This window comes from Zosterops lateralis (genome assembly GCF_965231275.1).
Source record: "Zosterops lateralis genome assembly, chromosome: 3".
Lineage (NCBI taxonomy): Eukaryota > Metazoa > Chordata > Aves > Passeriformes > Zosteropidae > Zosterops > Zosterops lateralis.
In genome coordinates, this window is record NC_139764.1 from 16,965,393 (window position 1) to 16,989,440 (window position 24,048).

General features: G+C 43.9%; 1 protein-coding gene across 1 annotated transcript; it reads left to right on the top strand.

The window, feature by feature from the left end:
• The first annotated feature begins 306 nt into the window (after nucleotides 1-306).
• Nucleotides 307-14,676, top strand: FLVCR1 (FLVCR choline and heme transporter 1). Its single transcript, XM_083857082.1, has 10 exons — nucleotides 307-1,001; nucleotides 3,999-4,143; nucleotides 4,618-4,758; nucleotides 5,051-5,118; nucleotides 5,362-5,465; nucleotides 6,522-6,632; nucleotides 7,675-7,780; nucleotides 7,998-8,109; nucleotides 8,627-8,694; nucleotides 10,089-14,676. Exons 1-10 carry the CDS (start codon nucleotides 348-350, stop codon nucleotides 10,149-10,151), a joined length of 1,572 nt encoding a protein of 523 aa, XP_083713208.1. The 5' UTR covers nucleotides 307-347; the 3' UTR covers nucleotides 10,152-14,676.
• Nucleotides 14,677-24,048: the final 9,372 nt, after the last annotated feature.

Sequence of the window (24,048 nt, forward strand, 5' to 3'; positions counted from 1 at the left end):
TGGAGCAGAGAAGGAGCCCCGAGGCAGACGGACAAAGAGAACGGAAGCAGAGGTGTGAACAAAACAACCATCTCCATCTCTGTGTATATCCACATGCTCACACTCCCAACACTTCCCCGCAGCCCGGGCTGCAGTCCCGGCTCACCGGAGCCAGGGCGGCCACCCCGGCGCTGCCTCACGGGGCCGGACCCTCCCGCCCCCGGGGCCGCCTCCCGCTCCTCCCGCTCCTCCCGCTCCTCCCGGGGCGGGGCGGCGGCGAGCGGAGCCGGAGCCAGGTGACCTTGGCAGGCAGAGCCGGCAGCCCGCCGCCGCCGCCGCCGGGAAAGCTGGGCGCGGAGACGGCCGAGATGGTGGAGGAGGGCGGCGAGGAGGAGGCGGAGGGCGAGAGCGGGGAGATGCCGGCGGCCGCGGCGCCGCTGCAGCGCTGCAATGGCTTCCTGCCCGGCAAGGAGGCGGCGGGCGGCGGGGAGCGGGCGGCCCCGGCGGCCCCAGAGGCTCCGGAGGCTCCGGAGGCCGAGGCGATGCTGGCGGCGGGCGGCGGGCGGCCGGAGGCGCGGCTGGAGACGCGGCTGTCGCGGCGGCGGCTGGCGGTGCTGGCCGTGTTCAGCTGCTACTCGCTGGTGAACGCCTTCCAGTGGATCCAGTACAGCATCCTCAGCAACGTCTTCGCCGGCTTCTACGGCGTCAGCTTCACGCAGATCGACTGGCTGTCCATGGTGTACATGGTGGCCTACGTGCCGCTGATCCTGCCGGCCACCTGGCTGCTGGACGCCCGCGGGCTGCGGCTGACGGCGCTGCTGGGCTCGGGGCTGAACGCGCTGGGCGCTTGGCTCAAGTGCGGCAGCCTGGCCCCGCAGCGCTACCCGCTCACCCTGGCCGCGCAGGCCGTCTGCGCCGTGGCACAGGTCTTCATCCTGGGGCTGCCCTCCCGCATCGCCTCCGTCTGGTTCGGCCCCACAGAGGTCTCCACCGCCTGCGCCGTGGCCGTGCTGGGCAACCAGGTAGGGGAGCCAGGGGGGATTCGGAGGAGTGGGCTTGCTTGGAGCTCGGCATCGAGTTAAAAACAGGGCGCTTAAGTGGGAAAAGGCTTTTCTCCAGGGTAGGGTGATGGGAGAGCGGACAGGTGAGGACGCGGGGCCGAGGGGAAGGTGATGCTGCGAGCGGCGCTCCCGGCCAGCCGTGTGACCTCACACCCTCCATCCGCTGCCGGCAGACCCTTTGCACAAGTGCTCCTGCTCCGCTTCCTCTTTCTCTTGCATTTTTGGCACTTGGATTCATTTGAGCGAATCCACCCAGAGTTGGAGGGGTGTGAACTCTCATGAAGAGCCCCAGCGACCACATCTATTGGTTTCTGCTTTTTAAACTCTGGCCTGTAATTGCCAGGTGCCATTGGTCAATACCCCGGTGACTCGTAAAGTTTTGTGTAACGCTGTGATAGTTCCAACATCACTGTTGGGAACTGATAACTGAGTCACGGATTTCCTCAAGCTCCCTGGTCCTGGCCAGTTTCAGAGAGCTGGAACAGGTGCATCTGCAAGAACAGGTGTAGGTATAATACTTTTATTACAGTATAGTTAATATATTATATTACTATAGCCCTATTCTCATCTCCTGCCACTGTCCCACCATATTTTTTTTTCTCCTGTGGCAAAATATTGGCTAAGATTCAAATCAGCATCCCTGGTGCAGGCTGAGGTCATAGGTAGAATTTGGTTAAGATAATGGGGGATTTGTCTTTTATCATGTGTGTCTAATGATTTTATGCTCGTGCACTTCGGATTATGACAGCAGTGACATTACATATTTACAGTTAGGGTGGTAACCTGGCTGATGCCTCATGAGCTGACACCTGGCTGTTCACAGTTTTTCCAACACTTTTTTTTTTTTTTTTTTCATCAAAGTTTTCCAGTGGACAAGTCAACTGTCACTTTTGGACTGAGGATTTCAGAAATTGTTGGTTGTTTCAAACAGTGTTACTGTAACTGGTATAGGTTAAGGGGTTTTTTTTGGCAGCTTAATTTCCACTCTTCCTGACATGCATCAGTCTTCCCAGCACCAAGGAGTTTACTGGGTTTTCAGTTCTGCAATAGGGTGTCAAGAGTCCAGCTTGGAGCCTGAAACTGATGCTTCACTTGGATGCTGAGATGTGGGGTTGAAGTGGTGCAGGACAGGAGCAGGAGAGCAGGGATTGTGTGGAGGGGAACCACGAGAAAGATGGACAAGGGAAGCAGGATCAGGATGGGAGCAAAATAAGATGTGATTATTTCTGGAGTGTATTCCCCTCCAGAAACTAGGACTGATCTCAGGGTGCCTGCTAAAATGCTTCCTGGTACTCTGTCAATAGAACAACAGAATTTCTCCATTCTCACGTTTTGCTTTCTTAAAAAAAAAAACCCTAAAAAACTCTCAAAAACTAGATCAAAAGAGTAGATCCTTTTGAAAAAAGAAAGGATGAGATGAGGAGTTGGGCACTTGGAAGTTAGAAGTCACGTTGTCTGTGTATTCCATTGCAGTTCTCTCCTGCATGAGGCATTCCCGTTGGGTCTCACTGTACTGGATAATTGCACAAGATGAACTATGTAACAAAACAGGTTGCTATAACCCACTCAGCTATTGGTCATCCAATTGCTTATCAGATCAGTGTGTAACTTCAGAGCTGCAGTAAACACGGCCCGGACTGCAGGCAGGGGAGGAGCAGAGCAGTTATCAGAAATTAGATCTCATCTTTTTGAGATGCTGATCATTTGCAGCTGGAGCACAAATCACTGGGAATGCAGCGATGTACCTGTCAAGGGTTGTTTGGAGTGCCAGATCTCCACAAGTATTTAGCATCTGAAATGAGGCTCACCAAACTCATTGGAACACTTTCTTCTGGCCTTAACCTCTCTAGATGTAAACGATGGATAGTGGAAACTTGATTTTGTTGGAACATTGTGGGTACTGTATTGGCTCCTGTTGGGGGAGGAAAAAAATATACCTGAAGAAAAAAAAAAAATAACTGTGTGCTCAGTTTATGTTTGTAGGGTTCATATACTGGAGCGTGAGGACAAAAGGAGACAAATTCTTCCTGTGACTACTGGATACTGTGTCAGTCTGATGCCTGAGGGAATAAAAGGTAGCAAAACCCTCATCAGGTTATGCACAAAGGGTGCTTTGTAAGCACAGTGGCACACCTCTAATGTGCATGCTTTCTGATTGTTGGACTTACTACTCTAACAGTCTTTGGTGCTCTTTTTCATTGGATTTTACCTAAAAGAAATGTTACAAGACTTTAAAATGCCGTTTAGTTTGGGGGGAGCAGAAGAGAGAAACTGGAGAATAGTCCATGACTTGTTCCTTCATATTTTAAAATGTTTTATATATATACCCAAAATTTCAGTCCCTCTTTAATGCAACATCAGTTGTTATGTTGGAATTTATTCCACGTACAAACCCACTACTACTTCATTTTGTGATTTTTATTTATTTCCATAGCAATAATTGTTGGGTTTGGTCTTAATAAGGATTTTCTTTTTCTCTTGCTTTTCTCTGCTCTATCTGTTCTGCAGTAAACCTTGCAGTTAGGCTTTGCTACTGTAGTGGCAGAAGCTTGACATCAAATGAAGAACATTTCTACAAGAGTAGCTGGAATCTTGTGCCATCTCTAGCCCTTCACTTGCAGGATGACTGACACAAATTTATGTTCATGCCTGGTACTTTTGCTTTCCTGGGAAAGATTCTTGTATAAGTACAAAGATTCTTGTATAAGTAGTATGTGTAGTGTAAATATATACACTAAGTGTGGTATTGTAGTTTAACTGAGAAATGAAAAGATTAAAACCTGAGTTATGGAAGACCTGGTTGTAAAACACCTTTGAGACTTCAGAAGTATGATACTAAAGTTTTATTAATGCTTATTATGATAACAGTTCTGAATTCTACCTGGTAAGACTTTTCACTTCTTTTAATTTTTATGTTCAGAGGGAAATGATTTTTGTCTTTGTTTTCTTGCTTTACAGCTTGGTACTGCCATTGGCTTTTTGTTGCCACCTGTTTTGGTCCCAAATACACCAAATGATATTGATCTTATGGCACATAACATCAGCATCATGTTTTATGGAACAGCAATAGTGTCCACACTTTTGTTCTTCTTAACAGGAGTTGGTAAGTGTTTAAATTACTGGAATTTACATAGTGAGTGTTTACAATGTCTCACTTAAAGCAGCTGACTGCTCAAAGTAGTTGGTGTTACCATTTCACTCTTTGTTGTGTTTCACATGGGGTGATTTCTTTCAGAATATTTAGTTCTCTTGGTTTCGTTGCTGCAAGGACTTATGATATAAAGTGAATTCACTCTATTTATCTTATAATTTATATACAAAGGTCTTGACATATTGCAGATGAAGTCTGTCTTTGACCATATTTTGGTAGCAGCCAGAGGTGACCAAATAACACATCCTTTGTGGATGTGACTTAACTCTAGAAATTTTTTTCATGGAGTTGTTAAAACTACAAGTTAATCTTATGAAATTCATCAAGGTGAAACACTTCCAAAAAAACCAAAAAGAGAGCAAAAAAAGAAATCACATCAGTTTGGTAGAGATTAATCAAAAAATATTCCTTTTTCTTTTTCCCCAGTGTTTGAAGAAAAGCCCAAATACCCTCCCAGCCACTCTCAAGCAGTCCTGCAAAGTAAACCTCCTGAGGATTACTCCTACAAGCAGTCCATTATTAATTTATTCAGAAATATCCCATTTATACTTTTGCTAATCAGTTATGGTAAGTGGTGCTATCTGCTTGTAATTTGGCAGAAAGGTTCAAATGCAAGACAGAAGCACACAGAATTTTAATTGTGGGTTGTTTTTTTTATGAGGGAGGGAGTGTCAAACTTTTAGTTACTCAGGTGCCAGTGCTGGCAAATCTGTAAGGATGCAAAATACAGTTTATAGGTCCAGTGAAGAGATTTTTACCTGGTACGTAAAAGTTTTTGCATCAGAAGATGAATTCTTAAGGGTAACAAATCTGCATGGCTGCACCTGGAATGACTGAAGCTTTTTCCTTGGTACTGCAGGTATTATGACTGGGGCATTTTATTCTGTCTCCACATTACTAAACCAGATGATAGTAACTCATTATGAGGTAAGTTTCTTGGATCTTATCTTTCTCTTTTTCACTGTTCATTTGCAGAGTTGATATTTATTTTTTAGGCGCTGTGTGTGCTCAGACATTTGGTTTCTTTTATACCTTTGTACAGTTTCTTATACCATACAGCTGTGGGAGTCGTAGGAATGTTTGTTTGCACTTATGACTGCCAAGAGGTCTGAACTTGACTCTGAGTGGAAGCAAGTTATTAATGAGCACCATATAAATATTTGTTGAAAGGGAGAAGAAGTGAACGCTGGGAGAATTGGCTTGACACTGGTGGTGGCAGGAATGGTGGGTTCGATTATTTGTGGTTTGTGGCTGGATTACACTAAAACATACAAGTAAGTGTGGGTAGGCATGTGTGGGGCTAGGGGTAGGAGAGTGGTGCAATTGCATTAGGAAAATACTCCAACCTAAGGGCTGAAATGAACTGCTGATGAAATGCAGTTTGTCCCTGATCTTTTACTGGCCTTGATGGAGATGAGTTTCTGAGGCTGTAGCAAAAGCTTGAGGCTCTTAATGGCTATTGGCCAGAAGAAATTAAAATGAGGGAGCAGAATGCAAAGATGGAAGGGATTTGTCATCTACTCCTGTCTCTTCAGGAGTATAAGGCTAACAAGGAAAGCACTCTAGGTCCTACATACAGTGGCCAGGTGGCCCACTGGGCTTCTTCTAGGAATACAGAAAGTCTCAAAGCCTACCCTGCATTGTTTTCTAAAATGGCCAGTTGATGGAGTCTCAATTTTTTAATGCTACTTCTATCCTATTAGTAAGTGTAACATTTGCTTTAATTCAGGGGATGACCATGGAGCAGAGCTCTGTTCCGGAGTAGGAGCTCCTGGGTCCATCATCCATGGTGTGGTGCCCCCAGAGCAAGCACTGCCCTGGAGCACTGTTTGTGATGGAGTAGTTCTCCCCTGTGACTCACTACATTATGTGCCTCTACAAGTCTAATGGATGTTAGAACACTGTGATGAGATTTGTTTGACTTGCCTCTTTTATTGAGGCTGACTTTTATTGCTAATAGTGTTGGATTCAGCTGCTCCTGTGTTGATGTATTGTGAAATGGGCAGCACTGCAGAATGGCCAAGAGGTACAACATAGCAGAGAACTAAAATAGTCTTAAAGTAGTAGTATGTGCTGTGATTGTCCATTCTTTGAGAGTCTGAGTAAGTGTCCTTAGCCTTGAGTGAAGCAGCCAGATGACCAAGACAATGAAGAGTTCAGGAAGGGATATGTGCTCACTGCATGCTAAGTTTGAGGCAGAATTACATGAAGCAAATTTTATAGCTTTAGAATAGCTTATGTAATGTTCATGTTATCCTTCCATGCTTCAGCAATGTCCTATGGCCTTCTATTAACAATGTTCATTTTTTGATGTTGTTGTTGGGTTGCAGGCAAACTACTTTGATTGTTTACATTCTCTCTTTCATTGGGTTGCTGGTATTTACCTTCACCCTGGACCTCGGATACCTTATAGTAGTGTTCGTGACTGGAGGAGTGCTTGGGTGAGCAATTAAAGAGCACTACAAGACTTACTGCAGTTCTGTTCTGAAATATATTTAAATGCTTTACCTAGATAATTCTGCTGTGTATTCTGTCACCACGATCTCAGCCTATGCCTTAGACAGTACAGATAGGGTTTCACCTTCTGTTACATCAGAATAAATCTAAAGTAACTCACTTTTCAATAAATTTCATTTATCATTTTTATGGACCTAAGAGAGGTCTCTATTTTGGTCAATTTGTTTGGTTCCAATTCAAAAAACTGTCTGCAGTGAAGTTGAAGCTTTCTGTTGACCCGTGTGTAGGTGATTAGAATTTAACTGAGCAGATCTAGGAAGACTGGCTTCTCTGCATTTTCATTAATCTACATTTTGATAGCCCAAGCACCATGCTGGTTGCTTTGTTCACTGTGCACCCAATCTAAAAGCCTCAAGAGGTGCTCAGGGAATGTTGCTGTATTCAGACACAGAAGTCAAGACAAAAACAGAAATGTCTTGAGAGTTTCAGTTTAAAAACCCATCAACCAACCTCAGCTGCATTAAGCGCCTTCTCTTCCTTTCATCCATCGGTCCCCTCAGCTTCTTCCACAGTAGCTTCCAGCAGGTGTTCCAGTGCACAGCTTCACTCCCTATTCATGGTCTCTTTTTGTCCTCCAGCATGGATATTTGGGCTGATCAAATGATGATGTTTATGTATGCCTTTCATTTGAAAGTAATTGGCTTCAAGTATGGAGTGGCTTGTGGACTTGTTAGAAAAGGTTGTTTCATATGTTTGGTGGTTATGGGAAATAGGACAAACATGTTTTAACAGCTTTGGCCTAAAGAGGAATATATGGAGCTAAAATTCTTAGATCATATTGAGGGAATGAAGCAGTCACTGTTATTGAATTATGAATTAGGAATTATTGAATTACGTTGAGTCATGAACACATGACAGTTCAGAATACCAGCTAATTCATAATACCGTGTGTGTATGTTAGGTTTTCTTAGCTGTAATAACAGATGAAGGCCACACCTGTCATCCTCTTACTCTCCTCTTCAACAGGTTCTTCATGACTGGCTATCTTCCACTTGGGTTTGAATTTGCTGTGGAAATTACATATCCAGAGTCTGAAGGCACTTCCTCAGGTCTCCTTAATGCATCAGCACAGGTAACAGCATTTTATTCCTCCAAATGAAGTAATGTTCAGGAAGGCCATTATGCTCGAGTCTAGGAAGCCTTTCTTAGATTTAGCTAAGTCTCGTTTTGTTGTTATAATCCTGGCTTTTTAAAAATTTGATTTCTGTAAGATGTGACCTGAAACTTTTAAAATTAAAATGATGACTCTTTTCTGTGTGATCCTGATGAAGTTACTTGTTTGTTTATAGATATTTGGAATTGTCTTTACACTTGTTCAAGGAAAGCTCACAACAGACTACAGTCCTCGTGCAGGAAACATCTTTCTTTGTGCTTGGATTTTTGTGGGCATTATTTTAACAGGTAAATACAAGTGCAAGTAATGGTTTCTCTTTAATGTAAAAATGTAGATGATTTTAGGATGATGTTGCTAATATATGGACAGCCATCTGACCCCCATTTCTTGAGACATGTCTTGAATTTTAGACAGATGTCCATCTCCAGAGTGGGGTGAGAAATGGAAACAAATGCACAAATGGAGGCAGTTTGCACTTTTCCAAATGCAGGAAATTGCTGATGCACTCTGCAACTGTGCCAGTATTACACATGTTGACTCACAAATGTGCTGGAAGTGCTGAAACTATCAAGCTTTTCTTTAAGTTAGTGTGGTTTAAAATACTTTATTGTCATCTCCTGCTTTGTGTTCTTTGTGAGGAGCAAGTTCAAATTGTCAGTGAGTTCAAATTGCAAAGAGTGAATAGGGATGTTTTGAAAATGCGTTGAAAGCAGATTCTGCATGCTTGCACCGTGCAAACATTTCCCTTGATGTGCATGTCAGTGCAAAGTTGTGAACCAGCTTTCCTTTTTCCTTCTTTTTCAGCCTTAATAAAATCAGATTTGCGAAGACACAATGTGAATTCAGGGATTATGAACTTGGACGTTAAAGCTGTAAGTGGTGACTCTTTTACCATCATTGTATTACCTACTTGAATACTTGACTTCTACTGGCATAACAATATCAGCTGCAAAAGAGTAAATGACAAAATCTTATGACTGATTCCATGCTGGTTTTGAACAACAGAGTCACATGGGATGCTCCCCTCACATATCTGTTTTTCTCCATAACTTCCATGAAAAAACTGAAAAAAACTTCTGCTCCCAGATTTTTTTCTTAAATTTTTGAATTTTTTAATATTTGAATTTTAAGTGGCTAATAATATTATTTTATTGCTTGAATCTTACTTTTCCATAATAGCAGCATAGCACTGTAAATTGCAAAGCCTTTTTGTTCATTTGGTTATGAGGCCATCCTGGAGACTATGTATTTTATTTAAAATACTTGCAGTATTTCAGATGAAGTCAGTGTCTGACAAACAGAAGCCATGCTGGAGTTTTTGTACAGTGCTGCATAAAGAGCTGCATTTGTTCTTCTGCTGACACTCATTTTAAATGAAGAACGAGCATAGCATTTTCTGATGATCATAAAGTTCCATGTTTCAGCAGCTTTTCCAAACTACTACAGTTACTAGTAGAAATAAAGCTCTCACTGGAAAATTTTTTCAGTGCTGTGGGTTTTTGATTTAGATCAAGATATGAGACAGCTTTTTGGAGTCAGACATTGCAAGATCCTCTGCCATGCTTCTTTTTGTGTAGGTGTCTTGCACGATCAGCAGCTTTTGATCACCTGTGGCCAACTGCACACTGTTAGTGTCTGTATGAGGTTCAGAAACTTCCGCGCTGGTGCTGTCTGAGCTAACTTGAACCTGAAACCTGTGCAGCTGTGTGTGCTCAGTGTGGCATTTCCCAGCCACGGTGGCATTTCACTGTGGGTTTCCCAGCCAGGGCTGAGGCTCTCTGGGGGCTGTGCATGACTCATCTGCTTTCCATTATCACCTCCTTAATTAGCCTGGACGGACACACAGCTTCATTCATGTTAGCCTGGGTGTAAGAAAAGCTGCCCTGATGTTGCCATGCATGACTGAAACTTGCCTGTGTTAATAATATTCAATATCCCTTTGATACTGAACCTTGATCAAGATTCTATTGTGGTTAAATGTAATGGAGAAAAAAAATGGGAAGTTAGTCTTCATGTGACAAATATTTATATGCAGTAAATTTATACGTTAGAGTTATAGTAAGAAACTAAATTCTATGTTTGTTCTCTTTATTACAAAAATAAGGGAAAATAGGGTTTTGTGTAATTGCTTAATTGGGCTAATGAACTACATATACTGTTAGAATCTAACCTAATAATTACCCAAGAATACTGAGTTTGAGAATAATTCTGTTGAGTAACAGCTTAATTCCTGATGTGTTTTTATTTTTTTTATCTCCCTCTTCAGGTACCAGTTGACAGTCCTGTAGAACCTGAAAGCACTACATTAAAGATTCAGTCAACTTTATAAAGCTGCAGGAAGGTGACTTAAAAACGCACAAGTTTGGTTAAATACAGAACAACGTGAGCTAGTGTAATCACTGGATGTGTGTGTATGAGTAGAAAAATGTGTTTGTTGATATTGGTGGTATTTGTGTGTTGGAAGCTATGAAGATGCTCAGTTCATTTTGCCCAAGGTGCAAACAATTCACCTTTGTATGGAATATTTATTTTAACATTTTCAAGTTTTGCAGTTTCATTAGTAAAGAACGGTGTGAACACTGCACAGTCGGGAGACATGCATTCAGGATGCATACTTGAAAAAAATCAGGAATCTTCAAGTACAGTTGTTATGATCACAAATATATAATCTTTTCTTGTTCAGTCTTGCTGGTGTATTTCATAAGTCAAAGAGAAGGGAGATGCACAGCAGGAGGATGTTCATGAGTTAATTTTTTTATTTTAAATGTATCTGTATTTGAATATAAGCCAATGATTCCTTCTGGGAAAGTGATAGCACAATACTGAAAACAAGAGATGATGTGTGTGTTTCATACTGGCATCTGACATTTCTTTTGCCTTGAAAGTTCTTTATAGATATCAGAAGGCAGACAAGAGAGAACACTGATCTTGCTATAGCTTCATTGTAGCATTTCTGGTGAGATTGAAAAAGTTTCTCACTAGATAAATTGGAGAAGAAACATTTCTCATTAAATACAGTAAAAGGGAGGACAAAGGCCTTTGATGTCTCTGTTGTGAAATATTTACAAGCAATGGAACACTACCACACAAGTTTCCTCCACGGAATATTTTGAGTGCTTTCTCAGTTAAAGAGAGCGGAGTACGTGTTTACAAAGAGCCAGTGCCTTTACTTTGTAAAGAAGATCCCTGCCTCATCTTGAGTTTAATCAGTGCTGCTGAAGAAATTCCATTTTGTGTGTTAAACCTCTGAATATTTGTGGAGTATCAGAAAATGTGTTCTGTCCTTTTTATGAATTGTATCACTTGTCACATGTAAAATTCCTCTGCTTGTGTAACTTAAATCATGTCTTTTGCAGTTTGTTAAAAGCTGTAAGGATGACTGAAAGGAAAATAGTGATATTTTAACTTTCTCTGATCAAATATTTTCTTTTATACCATCTTAGCTGCAAAGTGAGCAGACTTCATTAACAGTAACTTTTTTTTACTTCATTTATCTGTATTTGGGATGGAGGTTTCTCACTGCAGTGCTTTTGAAAATTTTCTCCTTCACCTTGTGCTCTATCTACACATCCACAGAACTGACAGCACTACAATAATACTATTGCTGGGAAAGTCAGACCTGGGTTAGTGGACTTTTTAGAAACATTTAATTTTTATCTCAGAAAACTAGCATGCTAGTTCAGTGCCATCAATGATGCTGTGTTTTTGAGTTCCCACAGATGCAATGCCATCTAGAAGGTTGAATCCCACATGAAGTTTTCCCCAGATTGTTACAGCTGGGGAGGGGGGAATTATTTAACACTGTGCTGGTTTCAGCTGAGCTAGATAATTTCCTTCACAGTGGCTGGCATGGGGGCTGTGTTTTGGATTTGTGCTGAACACAGGGTTGATAATACAGAGATGTTTTTATCATTGCTGAGCTGAGCTTATTCTCTGTCTTGTGTATTCCACACAGAGCCAAGGCCTTTCCTGCTTTTCATACATCAGAAAAGGCGAGGAAGTTGGGAGTGTGTGGGAGGTTGGGAGGAGACACAGCAAGGGCAGGTGACCCTGACTGCCCAAAGGGATATTCCAGACCATGTCACATCATGTTCAGTGTATACAGGGCGGGACAGGAGGAGGAAGGGAGGGATGTTTGGAGTTACAGTGTTTTCTTCCCAGGTAGCCATTGCACTTGATGGGGATGGCTGAGCACCTGCCTGCCCATGGGAAGCAGTGAATTAATTCCTTGTTTTTCTTTGCTTCTGTGTGAGGCTTCTGCTTTCCTTATTAAACTGCCCTTATCTCAAGCCATGAGTTTTCCAGATTTTACCCTTCTGATTCCATCCTCATGGAATTGGTGGGGAAGGGAGTGAGCAGGTGACTGCCTGGGGCTTGGTGGATGACTGGGGTAAACAACAACAAACTCCAAGATAGTCTCTAGGTACAATAAATATCATTAAAAGTTTTTTTTTTTTTCCTTATTTTGCTGTAGACTCAGGAAAATCCTTTTGTATAAAAAGGGCCTTGAAAACTTATCTTTCTAAACTTAGCCTCTAAATGTGATGTTTGCTGACCTGTTCAGTACACACTGTTCAAAATCAAAGACTGAGTCTTTTTCTTTCTTCCTTAAAATTTATTTTTCAATTCCTTTCTTCACTACTAATTTCCAGTTTCTTTAGGTATGTTCAGCTGATTATTGAAAAAATATTAGAGTTCTGGCTCCTTGTGATTTTTATCTTCTGCCAAATTACTTGGCTACCTTCTGAAAAGGTTGAAACAAGATTTTGGCTTGTTGGAAACCCTGCTGCGTCCCTGAAAAGAAAATATTCCTAATAATGAAGGTTTAATTACATCCTGGATTTAATATTCCCCTTCTAAAAGGAGCTTGAAAGTTGGAAACCCATGAGCTATTTTCAGGCAATGATAAAAGTATTGAAATTAAAGGCTCAGCAGCAGAATAAAGAGCAAATCAGTATTTTTTAATGCAATAGCCTTATCATCCATCAAGAAATTGAGATTCTAGCTCATGGCAGAAATAAATTTGGAGTAGTCGAGGCTTTATGGTTTTTGCTTTTAATTTTTGGGTTTTAGCAGACAGCATCCACTCAATCAAACATGGAATCATAGAATGTTAAGAGGTTGGAAGGGCCCTTAAAGATCATCTGGTCCCAACCCACCTGCCACAGGCAGGGACATCTCCCACTAGACCAGGTTGCTCAAGGCTCTATCCAGCCTGGCCTTGAACATTTCCAGGGATGGGAAGTGTCCACAGCCTGCTTGGGCAATGTGTTCCAGTGTCTTGCCATCCTCACAGTAAAAAATTTATTCCTGATACCCAAATTAAATTTCCTCTCTTTCAGTTTGTACCCATTCCCTCTTGTCCTGTCACTACAATTCCTGACAAGGAGTCCCTCCCACTTCCCTGTAATCCCTCTTCAGATACTGGAAGGTTGCAATGAGCTCTCCATGCAACCTTCTTTGCCTGGAAATCCCACATGCATCTGGAACTGGAAATAGGGTTTCTGACTCTTAGCCTTGAGATTCTGGCTCAGCTCCCCAACAAGAGTAGAGCTGGCGGCTAAAAATCCTAACTCTTTTAAAAGGTAATTGTATCATGAATGGAATTGCACATCAACTAGGAAGAAGTTGTGCAAGAAGCCAAATGAGGAGAGACACCCCAATGCCATGCATCAGCTTTTGCTTTTCAATTTACTTGTTTTTCAAGTGTTTCAGGAGAGCTCTAGAGGATGCAAGAGAACACATAATGAGTAGCATAAACAAGGGGGCTTGCCCCCAGGCTCCCAGGAGCTCAGCATCTTGTGCAATTGATAACTTTCAGCTACAAAATTCAGAGATTAGCCTTAAAATTAGTTCTTATCTTTGTGTTTCTTCCCAGCCCCTTTTGGTAATATCAGTGGAAGAGACTCGGAGAACATTGATGCATTTTTATTTAGGATTCCTACCACTGCCTTAAACCCCTCATTTCTATTGGCTGGGTGTGAAAATACCAGACCTATAAGACATAGTCTGGAATTGCTGGTAGGTAAGTCCCTCGGAACAAGTATTTGTAGATAGGTGCCTGTCTTTAGTAAGATCTCTTTCTGTTGCTAAAAGCCCATGTTTTACAAGGAGGAAAGAACAAGGGGAAAAGTAGCAAGAATACATACGAATCATTTCAGATTAATAGGACTTTTCTAACTTCAGCCTTTTGGTCATCTTTTTGTTCAAGGCAATCTGTTGTTTCAGTGACAATCAGTGGAGTGTGTAATTAGAGCTGCCAGCCCAGGTTGCCTAATGAAAAAATGTTTTTTTGAGAAACACTTGGACTACCTTGTGCATCTACAACCGAGTGAAATTGGGTTGAGCTGTAGACATTTATTGTTTTCCGTTTTGTGAACTCACTAGTTTTCCTGTGTGAATGGGAGTGTGTGACCTTTACAGTTGTTGTCTTTCAGTATATGTATGTACCTCCTTCTCAAGTTTTACAGGCTATTAATGTTTCATGGAGCACAAGCTGTCACTGTACACAATAATACATGATTGCCCCAGCCCCACCATTCGGTCTGAAGTCTGTGATGAGGGAGAAGTGATGTTAATGCAGGAACTAGAATGAATTAAGCAAAAAAAAAAAAAAAAGAAAAAAATTTCCTAAGAGAAATGTATTTCTGTGTAAGACCCATGTTATTTACTGCTCATGTCTTTGTTCTACTCATGAAGATAACAAATATGTTGCGCTGAAATATTTTGGTTTTGTTAGTGTCCAATTCTTTATTTCAAGAGAAAATTAAAAGTTCTTAATGAATATTCTCTGATTGCAATACTGTGTGTATGTGTACATGTGGATGGCATTCATTCCTTACCATTATATGTTACTAATAAAGTGTATAATGCCTAAATTGATTGGAGCCAAGAATAACATTTTTGACAGCTGCTAATATAGCTGCTAATCTAAAAGTGATTATGTTTCTTTCCTTAGAACCTGCCCTTTAATGTAGGAAAATGTGTAAGTGTATGACTTACTGTGTCATTAGTCAACATATATGTACATGCAGAGTGCAGGGTATAGAAATTTATTCTACACAAGAGTATTGGCATCCAGAGAAATTTTCCCAGAGCATGGAATTAAAGTACTAACATTGGTAGTTGAGTTGTACTGCTCCAGCACAGAGATTTCTCCTTTGCTTTGGAAAAGGTCTGTGAGGAAAAGATAAGGCAAGTTAACTCCTAAAGCAGAGCAATCCAAAGGCAGCTTCTTGAGGGTGGTGCAGATATTATTTTAATAAAGCACTTGGTTGCAGAGGGATTATCTGGGGAGAGAGGGTAGGATAACTTCTGAGACAGGATAAAAATGAGACATTACATTCAGTTATGGCTAAAATCAGAGTTGTCTTCAGTAGGAGCACAGCAGAACCCTTGTGAGAATGCTCTGCAAGTGTTCTGTCACCTACCCTCAGGCATTTAGTCCAGGTGTGAGCCAGGCAAATTTGAGGAACCTGCTTCAAAGTAAGTAGAGTAGTGGTAAGAAAATGTTAGAGTTTTTTTTTATCTCACTTCTCCACAAAGCTGGGATTCTCTCTCAGCTATTTTGGTATAGAAGACTCTTCACAGAAGGAGGCTGCATGTGCTGCAGAGCACAGCAAACACAAGCCTTGTGTCATAAAGCAACACTAATAGGCTGTTCAACACTGGGTTGAGCTTTCAGGTGGATTCTTCATTTTACAGCCAGGACCACAAGGTCATGTTCCTCTTATGGTACCTCTATGAAAGCTGCAGGCAATATCCCCATTTAGCACTGTAATTTAAACATCCCCACATGTAGGAAGGAACAATCCCAGAAAATTATTATTGCCTTAAAGTTTCTTTGGCGTTGGAGTTTTAGGGTTGGTGGGGTTTTTTCTTTTTTCTGTTTAGATTCTCGGTCCCTCAAAGAAAACATTAGAAACCTCATCAGGTAAATGGGAGATGTGAAACCATCCTAGTTATGATTAATCAGATAATAATTTCTACAGCTGGGAGGAGGTCCTGTGATCCAAAGCTAACAAGTATTACTCCTTCCAGACTGTGATGTGGTTTGTGTATTGATAAAATAGGCAGATGCCTAACAGTCCAGCTGCTTCCTGGGCTGGAAAGTTTTCTTACAAGTCTGCTGGATTTCCTTCTGTCTGTGCTTCACAATGAACTAGCCCTATCTGACCATGCTCTAAATCAATATTTACAGCTCTATTAAACAACAACTTTTCAGAAAACAAAACAATAATATCCTGAACTTTGTAGAAAGGACTCCAGCAGATATGCCACAAAGGCTAAGTATTGGCAATGGTTAGGCATAATTACTGATTTTTGAGTAATTATTTATTTGTAAAAAATGAGCTAGTATCTGCTTAATATCAGGGATCAAAATTCAGTCGCTAGGATGCTAATTTCCAGTGTTTCCTCAGTAAACTGCTTCTGCTTGTAACAGTGTTTAGACCATTAAAGAGGCAGTAAATAGTATCTAAAGGCCATTGTCAGCATTGTGGTCTTGTGTTATGAATTTCCAGAAATAGATACAAGATTGTACAAAAGCTATAAACTCCATGCAGACGGAAAAATCCCAGGGAAGTATTGAAGGCTTCAGAAGTTTTTTTCTACCCTGCATTAGGCTGAACCAGAGTTCCCACTTTCTTTTTTCATAATGGGGCAGTCCTAAGGCTTTTTAGATGTTGATCACTGGTTTGGTTATGGTAATAGAGGGACTGCAGATGACTGCAGAGTCAGTTATTCTTTTAGAAATCAAATTGCCTAGCTTGCTGCCAAGAGAAAAAGAAGTTAAAATACAACAGCCCAGTTTTCAAGGCTGTGCGTGGTGTTTTATTAAATATTGGAAGGCAACTTGATTTTCTCAGAATAATTCATCAGCTGCTTCTGAACAACCCTGCAGGCATTAGACAGAATGTACATCCTGTGTGGAATGAAGAGGCACTGTCCCACAGGAGTGAGAATGACTCACCCAGGGATCATTAACTGTCTCCAGGGGACTTGAATTTGTGTTATCTTCTGCTCCCAATGAACATCTGAATTTTCTTCGGGCCCTCATGCTAAAAGCCTGAAATTCACTTAGAGGCTACTGCCTAGAGCCTAGAAATACCATGATTTCTCATCTTGTCACTGCCTCCACTAAAGCTTCAAAAGGGTAGAGAAGCCCTCAAAGGCTCAGAAGCTTGACAAAGTTGTCCAAACCACACTGTCACCAGGGGAGATACAGAGGTCCCTCAGCTTTTGGGGAACAGAATGTCCCATGATCAGTGTGATTTTTCTTTGACCTACTCCATCTGCTCAAAGTATGAGAATCTCATGAGTGTTGAAATGTCTGGGTGCACTGAGAGAATTAGGGAGTCTCCTTGAAGTTTGCAGCTTGAATGATTACACAGCATTCCTGGGTTTGATTCCAAAGCCAGAAGGTGCTCTGTAGGCTTCAGTTTGCTCTGAAAATTACTATCATTTATGTCATGGTGAATAATGAAGATGGCTGAAAAAAAGTAATTTTGCTCCAGATTACTGTATTTCCTTTAAGAGCTTTATTTTTGAAATGACCACAGCATTTGAATTTTACTGTGACCTTCAGGTGCTCCTGCAGCATTTTGATTACTCTTCCATCATTCTCTGGAAAGGGGGACTCTTAATCTGCAGAGCACTGTCTCCCAGGGATGCCTGAAGTGATGCTTCAGATCAAAAATTGTTTGATGAAATCATCAGTGTCATGATGACAGCTTGTAGCACCATGGCATTGAGAACAGTAAATCACACATTTCTCTTTGCAGGTTTCACACAGCATCTCAGTTCAAAGGGGTTTGGGCTTGTGGCACTTGCTATTGCTAGGCTTAATAACTTTTCCAGTCCACTTTTCTTTCTTCCTGGAAAGAAAATGGATTTGAGGAACTTTAATAAATAAGGACAACATTTGGTCAGTGTTTCCTAACCAGCATCATATTATTCCTAGAGGACACAGGTTATCCCATAGCAGAACTAGACTGCTTAATTTATTTCTGATCAGCAACAACAATTGTGCTTCTAACCTCAATCAGGCAGGGTTTTATTGCAGTACGTTCCTCTCTCCACGCAGGCAGAGATGACTCAGGTGCTCAGTTGGCAGTGGAAGTAAGTCCCGACTCTCACCTTTGGTGCCACCACTGGCAGCTCCCTTGTGACAAGGCCTGTGGGTGCTGACGATTGCTGAAAAGAAATCTCATTTCTAGGTAGCAGATTTTTTTCAGCCACTGCCTTTCTGTACTACCTCTATTTTTATTATGCAGTTCCCCGAAAAAAAAAGTGATTGCGCTGGGTAGATTACCCTCTGACTAAAGGTTAAAGTAATTAGTAAAAAAAAAAAAAAAAAAAAAAAAAAAAAAAGAGCCAGTATTTATGGGAGGTTACATTAGTGTTTTCTTGTTTTTGTAAGCAGAACTTGCTGCAGAGAATAAATCATGTGATATGGTGTCAAGTGAGACCTTCTCAGCAAACTGTATTGATGTAATTACTTTCCCGAGCTACTGCAATGTTTGAGACTGAAACTTTGGAGCAAGACAGGAGTAAGGCAGGCTAATTGGAATGCTGATGTTGTAGCACTCAGAAACAGCAGTTTCACCTGTATCTGATGCCATCAGTTGAAGACCAGAGTGAGGTGACTGTAGGAAGCGTGGAAAAGGCTATTTCACTGTCAGCAAAGGCTCAGTCAGGTTACTAGGACATGCTGACCTGCAATGGGGAGTGGAAAGTGAAAATCTGCAAAGCAGTTTTAGGGACGATCTGATTTATAGGCCTTTCATGACACTTTGATTTATTTTTTTTAATGCTTTTAACAATATTTTTTAATGCAAGGAAATCTTGCCTGTTGGACTAGTCTGAGAACAACTGGAGTCCATTGAGTCCCATCTAAAATAAACACCATAATGATTTGTTGCAGTAGAATTATTGCAGGACTTCCAGGACTTGCTCAGGCAGAAATCAAAACATGCTGCTGAAGTTCTTCATTGGCAGCCAAGGCAGCCGATGGCTGGTTTTTTCTGCTAGACCATTGCAAAATAAACAGTGTTTTAAGAGTTCTCAGAAAGGGTTACCTTGGGGAAACCTTCAAGGAAACACACCCTCAAGCATTTCTTTTATAGCTTGCTTTTTAAAAGAAGTTTGCATTACATATTTATTTTCCCACTGACCACAGGGAAGTTTTATGAATACAGAAAGTTGTTCTCATTGGTTATGCAAACCACTTCTGCAAACTTGTACCAATGGCCATGCCCATATTGCCATGGTTACATCCTTATCACCTTGACCTTTAATTTCATTACTAAAAAAATCCCATTCTAGCATAATGTTCAATTTAGGAAAAAAACCCCAAACAAACAAGTTTTATATTCCTTTCAAAGGATCAAATGAGGTCACTATGGTCTTTTCAGGAAATGGGCCAATATTTGCATTGCAATAATGCAATTTACTTACAGCAGGCAGACTTTCTTGACCTGCGTTTTTCTGCTGCCTCTGCAAAGCTGAAGCACCTCTGTAGGATTAACCATTTTGGGCTGCAGCTGCTCTGCTGGCTCTGAAATGCAGAAAAGGCCATTAACACCACTTGGCCTGACTTTAGAACAGTGTGCCCCAGCTGGTGTCAGGAAAATCCACAAACACCAGAGGTTTTACATCCAAAAAGGAGACAGGGGAGTTCTGCAACTTTATTCAAATAAAGGGAGAGAGTCCACCAGGGCATACACCCGTGGGTTTTCTCTCTCAAGGTTTCAGAGGGTGCAGCCTCCTTTTATCCCCAACTCCCGGCCTCACCTTGCCCTTTTCCTTTCCCCATTGGCTGAGGTACTAGGACGGTACAGCCTTCCCTAAATGCCGACCATATATTCCCCCCTTGAACCTACTGTTTTACCCCAAAGCTCAGAAACTCAGGCTTGTGCTGACCCCAGCTTGTTTGTTTCAGGAGCTGAGCTGTCTAGGCTCTGCAATGAACCTGCTGCCCAGAGTTAGTAGAGACATTAAACCCCATTTCAGAGATGTTAACACCCAGATCTTCATCCATCAAATTGTAAAGACATCAGCTTTCCTCTCACTGGGAATTCAGGCTTCTGCATTAGGAATAAGACTGTAGATTTGAGGTGCTGTTCAGAGCTAGCTTTAGAAAGGTACATCCATATAAAGTGACTGAATTTCAAAGTCAAACAGGTCTGGTACACTGGGACAGAGGCTGGGCAGGAACCTGGTGTGAGAGGAAGACTTGCAAACAGAGAGGGAGCAAGGCAGCTCTGCTGAGAGTCACGGTATCAAAATTAGGTGACCCCACGAGGTGGAAGCCATTGGATACTGGGGGCATGGGCACATTTCCTGCTCCACCAGTAGCTCCATCAGTACAGGGACCTTCAGTGAGTGCAGAGCACTTAGTGTCCACTTTTATTGATCTGGGAAACAGATTTGTCCTGTTGCCATTTGATGGAAGGAAAGAGTAAAAGATGAACAAACTTTTGCTTCCCACACTGCCTTGGATGGCAGCAGATTTGAACACTCCCTTCTTGCACAAAAGAAAAGTTCATCCATTCCTGGGAGGGTTGGAACAGAACGTGTCTCCTGTCCCTGCTGGCAGCTGGGCTGCTGGAGCAGCTCCCGTCTGCCTGCTTGCAGAGGCACCAAAGTAAATGCACCAGGGCCAGCTTTGTAGCATGGTTGTGGCTCTGAGAAGGCTGCTACTGTGGACTGGGACCTGGGGAACTGCCACATGGCCTGGCTTGGAGGAGTCCAAGGTTGCAGAGCCAGGGCTGGCCAGGCAGGGCAGGGGCAAGGGCAATCTGCTGACCAGCCCATCTTTTGCTGCAGTGCTGCTGCTGGTCTTGTTTCATTTCTGGGTTTGTTGCCCCCCTCGTGGCCCTGGTAGCACAGAGCGGCAATCCGGCTCACAGTGAGAAGAATTTTCACATAACAAGGTTTGTTGATAGCAGAGTGTGGACAAGGCTTTACAAAGGTCTTGCAAAAGGCTGGAGCTGTGCTGGCAAAAGATCTGCCGATCAGAAATTTCAAAGCAGGAGGATGAGACCTTGCAGGCCATGAGACAGCAAATGACACCAGTTGTCCGTTCCCTAGCCTGGCTGCAGCTCCCTCTCCTGAGGCCAGGTCAGCCTGGAGCTGCTGCCCAGGAAAGCTTTTTCCTGCTGGATCCTTGCCCAAGAAGGGCTGTTTGGAAACAATGGGTAATAGAGGAAGTGTTTTCCCAGACAAGCCCAAATAAATACGTGAATGAACTTCCTCTGCTCAACATCACAGGGCAGTGAGGGTTTGCTGTGTGGCCGGGCTGAATTCATTGCTGTTTGCAAGAGGATGCTTTCAGAGGAGGAGGACACTGGGACTCCTTGTGGGGGTGTGGGGTGGCACTTTGGAGAAGAAGTCTGCCAGGAAAAAGTGCCGATGCTGATATCACCTTGCTGCCATGGTGCAAATTAAGAGCTATTAATTTTCCTGCACTTGGTTGTGTAATTGCACTGCAGGGCCTTTTGAATGCTGCATTTAAATGAGTCTGCAATTGGAAATAATGAAGGTTAAAACCCTCTTACATGATGATTGTATGATCAAATTAGTTCCTTTGACCCAGAAAGCAGCTGTGGTAGCAATGAGCTCTGCATTAGGAATAAGACTGTAGATTTGAGGTGCTGTTCAGAGCTAGCTTTAGAAAGGTACATCCATATAAAGTGACTGAATTTCAAAGTCAGACAGGTCTGGTACACTGGGACAGAGGTTGGGCAGGAACCTGGTGTTAGAAGAAGACCTGCAAACAGAGAGGGAGCAAGGCAGCTCTGCTGAGAGTCACGGTATCAAAATTAGGTGACCCCACGAGGTGGAAGCCATTGGATACTGGGGGCATGATGCATATCCCATCCTGCTTTTAGTCATCTTGAATGTCTGTTCATAACTAATACCAGGGAGGGCTTTGGCTAATCCAAAGCAGCATTATTCTATTTTTATGCTTAACTTGTAGCTGATGAGAGGGTTATTAAGACTTTCCCTTAGCTGTAAGGACTTAAGGACTCTTATTTCCTTAGGCTGTTGTTTCAAAGTTGCCTTTAGCTCCAAGACCTCAGCTAACTTCCACCCTGCCTGTCCAGCCTACAGCTGGCCCTGGACACACTGGCTGACCTCTGGGAGTTCAACTTGTCATTCTTCTGCCTGAGCATCAGGGAGGCACTGGTAAGAATTTTCTTTCTTTCAGTCCTGATTGGAAGTGGTCTGAATGCTGCAGACTGCTATGAACAGAGCTATGGTGTCTGAACCTTTCCATGCCCCTCACCTGTCTGGCCAGGGAGTCCTTCCCTCTGGCATGGAGCACACCCTGACACGGTGGATGCAGGAGGCTTTGAACTGCAAGGCACACAGCATCACTCTAATCTTCACCCTTCCAGGTGGCTAAGAAGTGGGTGGGTGTAGGAAAGCACAGTCTGAAGGTTCCTGGCTGCTCTGGGCAGCGAAGCAGCACTGAGCAAGGCTGTGACAGCCTCAACATGGTTGCCTGTTCCAACAGGGAACAAGGCTCTAGGATATATGTGGCTGTCAGCTTGTGTATCAGCATCCTTGAGGATGGCATTCTGCAGTGTAACCCCAGCACTCCAGGCTCTGTCACATGCAGTGTGCCCTTCAGCTGCTCCCTGCCTGCACAGTCCCACTAGCTCTAAGATCCAGGTCTGAATGATTTTCAGGCTTTCCCCTGGCTCTGCTCCAGTGAACTCACAGACTTTCTTAGCCTTCCTTTCCTTGCACTGTCTTGCCTGAGCCTCCCTTGGCTCCTTGAGAGCCCTCTCCTCTGTGTCTGCAGCCATCTGCAGCCTCCCTGGGGCTCTGTTTCATCATCTCCCATTGGGAACTCCCTTTGGTGCTCTCACATCTTGCTGATGTTCAGCATCATCTGCGCTCCAGAAGGAGAGACTGGGCTTCCCCTGGGATCTGCTCCTGTTTCCAAACCCAGCAGGGTGTGTGTGTGTGTGTGTATCGTCTCTGCCCAGCATGGATGCACATTTTCCCTCCAACTGCAGTGTCTGCTTGATGAGTGGGGAAATGCAGGACATAGTGGAGAAGGTGAAGGTTTTACAGCAGCTCTAAATCCACTCTGACCTTTACCCCTTTCCCCCGGATTGTGTTGCCATTTGCACACAGAGCCCCCACATTCAGCTCGAGGGGTTTCCTACACCAAAATCTCTGGGGTTGAAAGCTGACACTGGGCGAGCCACGTAAGCTGAAGCCCTTGATTTGCTTTAGCTGATGGAACAGCTTTTCACTGTCCTCCCTCCTGCTAAACCTCCTGATGAGATTCTGGCACACCATGTGGCCAGGGGACAGCGGGGAGGATTACGGGCAGGACTCACAGACAGTGGCTCCTGCCGAGAGTGATTAGCAACCCAACACACACTCCTGGCTCCTGAGAGCCTTCGGGAAGCTGATTAGGGCTCCAAAGAAATGTATTCCTGTCTGGGAGAGGGGAGATCAGAGCGGCTCATGGGCAGGGGACGGGAGCAACGTTTTTCAGAATATTTGTATCTGATGGGGGGGGGTCACTCAGAGCTCTAGGAGATGCATTAAACTGTTGTGCTTGATAGGAAGGGCTGGAAATTCCCGTCCGAGGGTGGCCACAGCCATCAGGGCACGGCGGGCGCTGGAGAGGGCGGCAGGGCCTGGGGCCTGCTCTGCCCGGGGCTGGGGCCTGCTCTGCCCGCCCCTCACAAGTGCCCGGTGCCTCTCTGGCAGGGCTTTGCCTTCAGCCGGGACCGCACTGCTACCGCCGTAACCCGAGTGCTGAGCAGGGCATCTCCCAGCTCTGTCGGGAAGAACGGAACAGCCTGGCTCGCTCCGATGAGGAGTTCCATCCTCCGGCGTCCCTCACGCCGTGGGGACCGGGACACACGGCTGGGCTCGGGCTGGGCTGGGCTCGGCTCGGTTCGGATGCGGGTCTCGGGCTGTCCGGCAGGGGGCGCCTCCCGGCGGCGTCTCGGCCAGTGGCGGCCCGCCCCGCCCCGCTGGCCCCGCCCCTCTTTGTTGCGGCGGCCAATGGGGGCGCGCCGCGGGCGGGCGGGCGGTGGGTCGCGCGGTAACGCGCGGCATGGCGCGCGGCGCGGGGCGCGCCCTCAGCGCGGCCGCGGCCGGTACCGGGGCCGGGACGGGGCGCCCGGAGCCAGCGGGACGGCGCGGATAGCGAGGGACCGCCCCCGCCGGCCTCCTCCGCACGCCCCTCACAG

What these genes read in the sequence shown, in the direction of transcription:
- FLVCR1 (XM_083857082.1), top strand. Translation starts at nt 348, where the DNA reads ATGGTGGAGGAGGGCGGCGAGGAGGAGGCGGAGGGCGAGAGCGGGGAG. An exon ending in GTTCTTCTTAACAGGAGTTG is followed by an intron (nt 4,144 to 4,617) that starts GTAAGTGTTTAA and finishes CTTTTTCCCCAG; the next exon opens with TGTTTGAAGAAAAGCCCAAA. An exon ending in GTGACTGGAGGAGTGCTTGG is followed by an intron (nt 6,633 to 7,674) that starts GTGAGCAATTAA and finishes CCTCTTCAACAG; the next exon opens with GTTCTTCATGACTGGCTATC.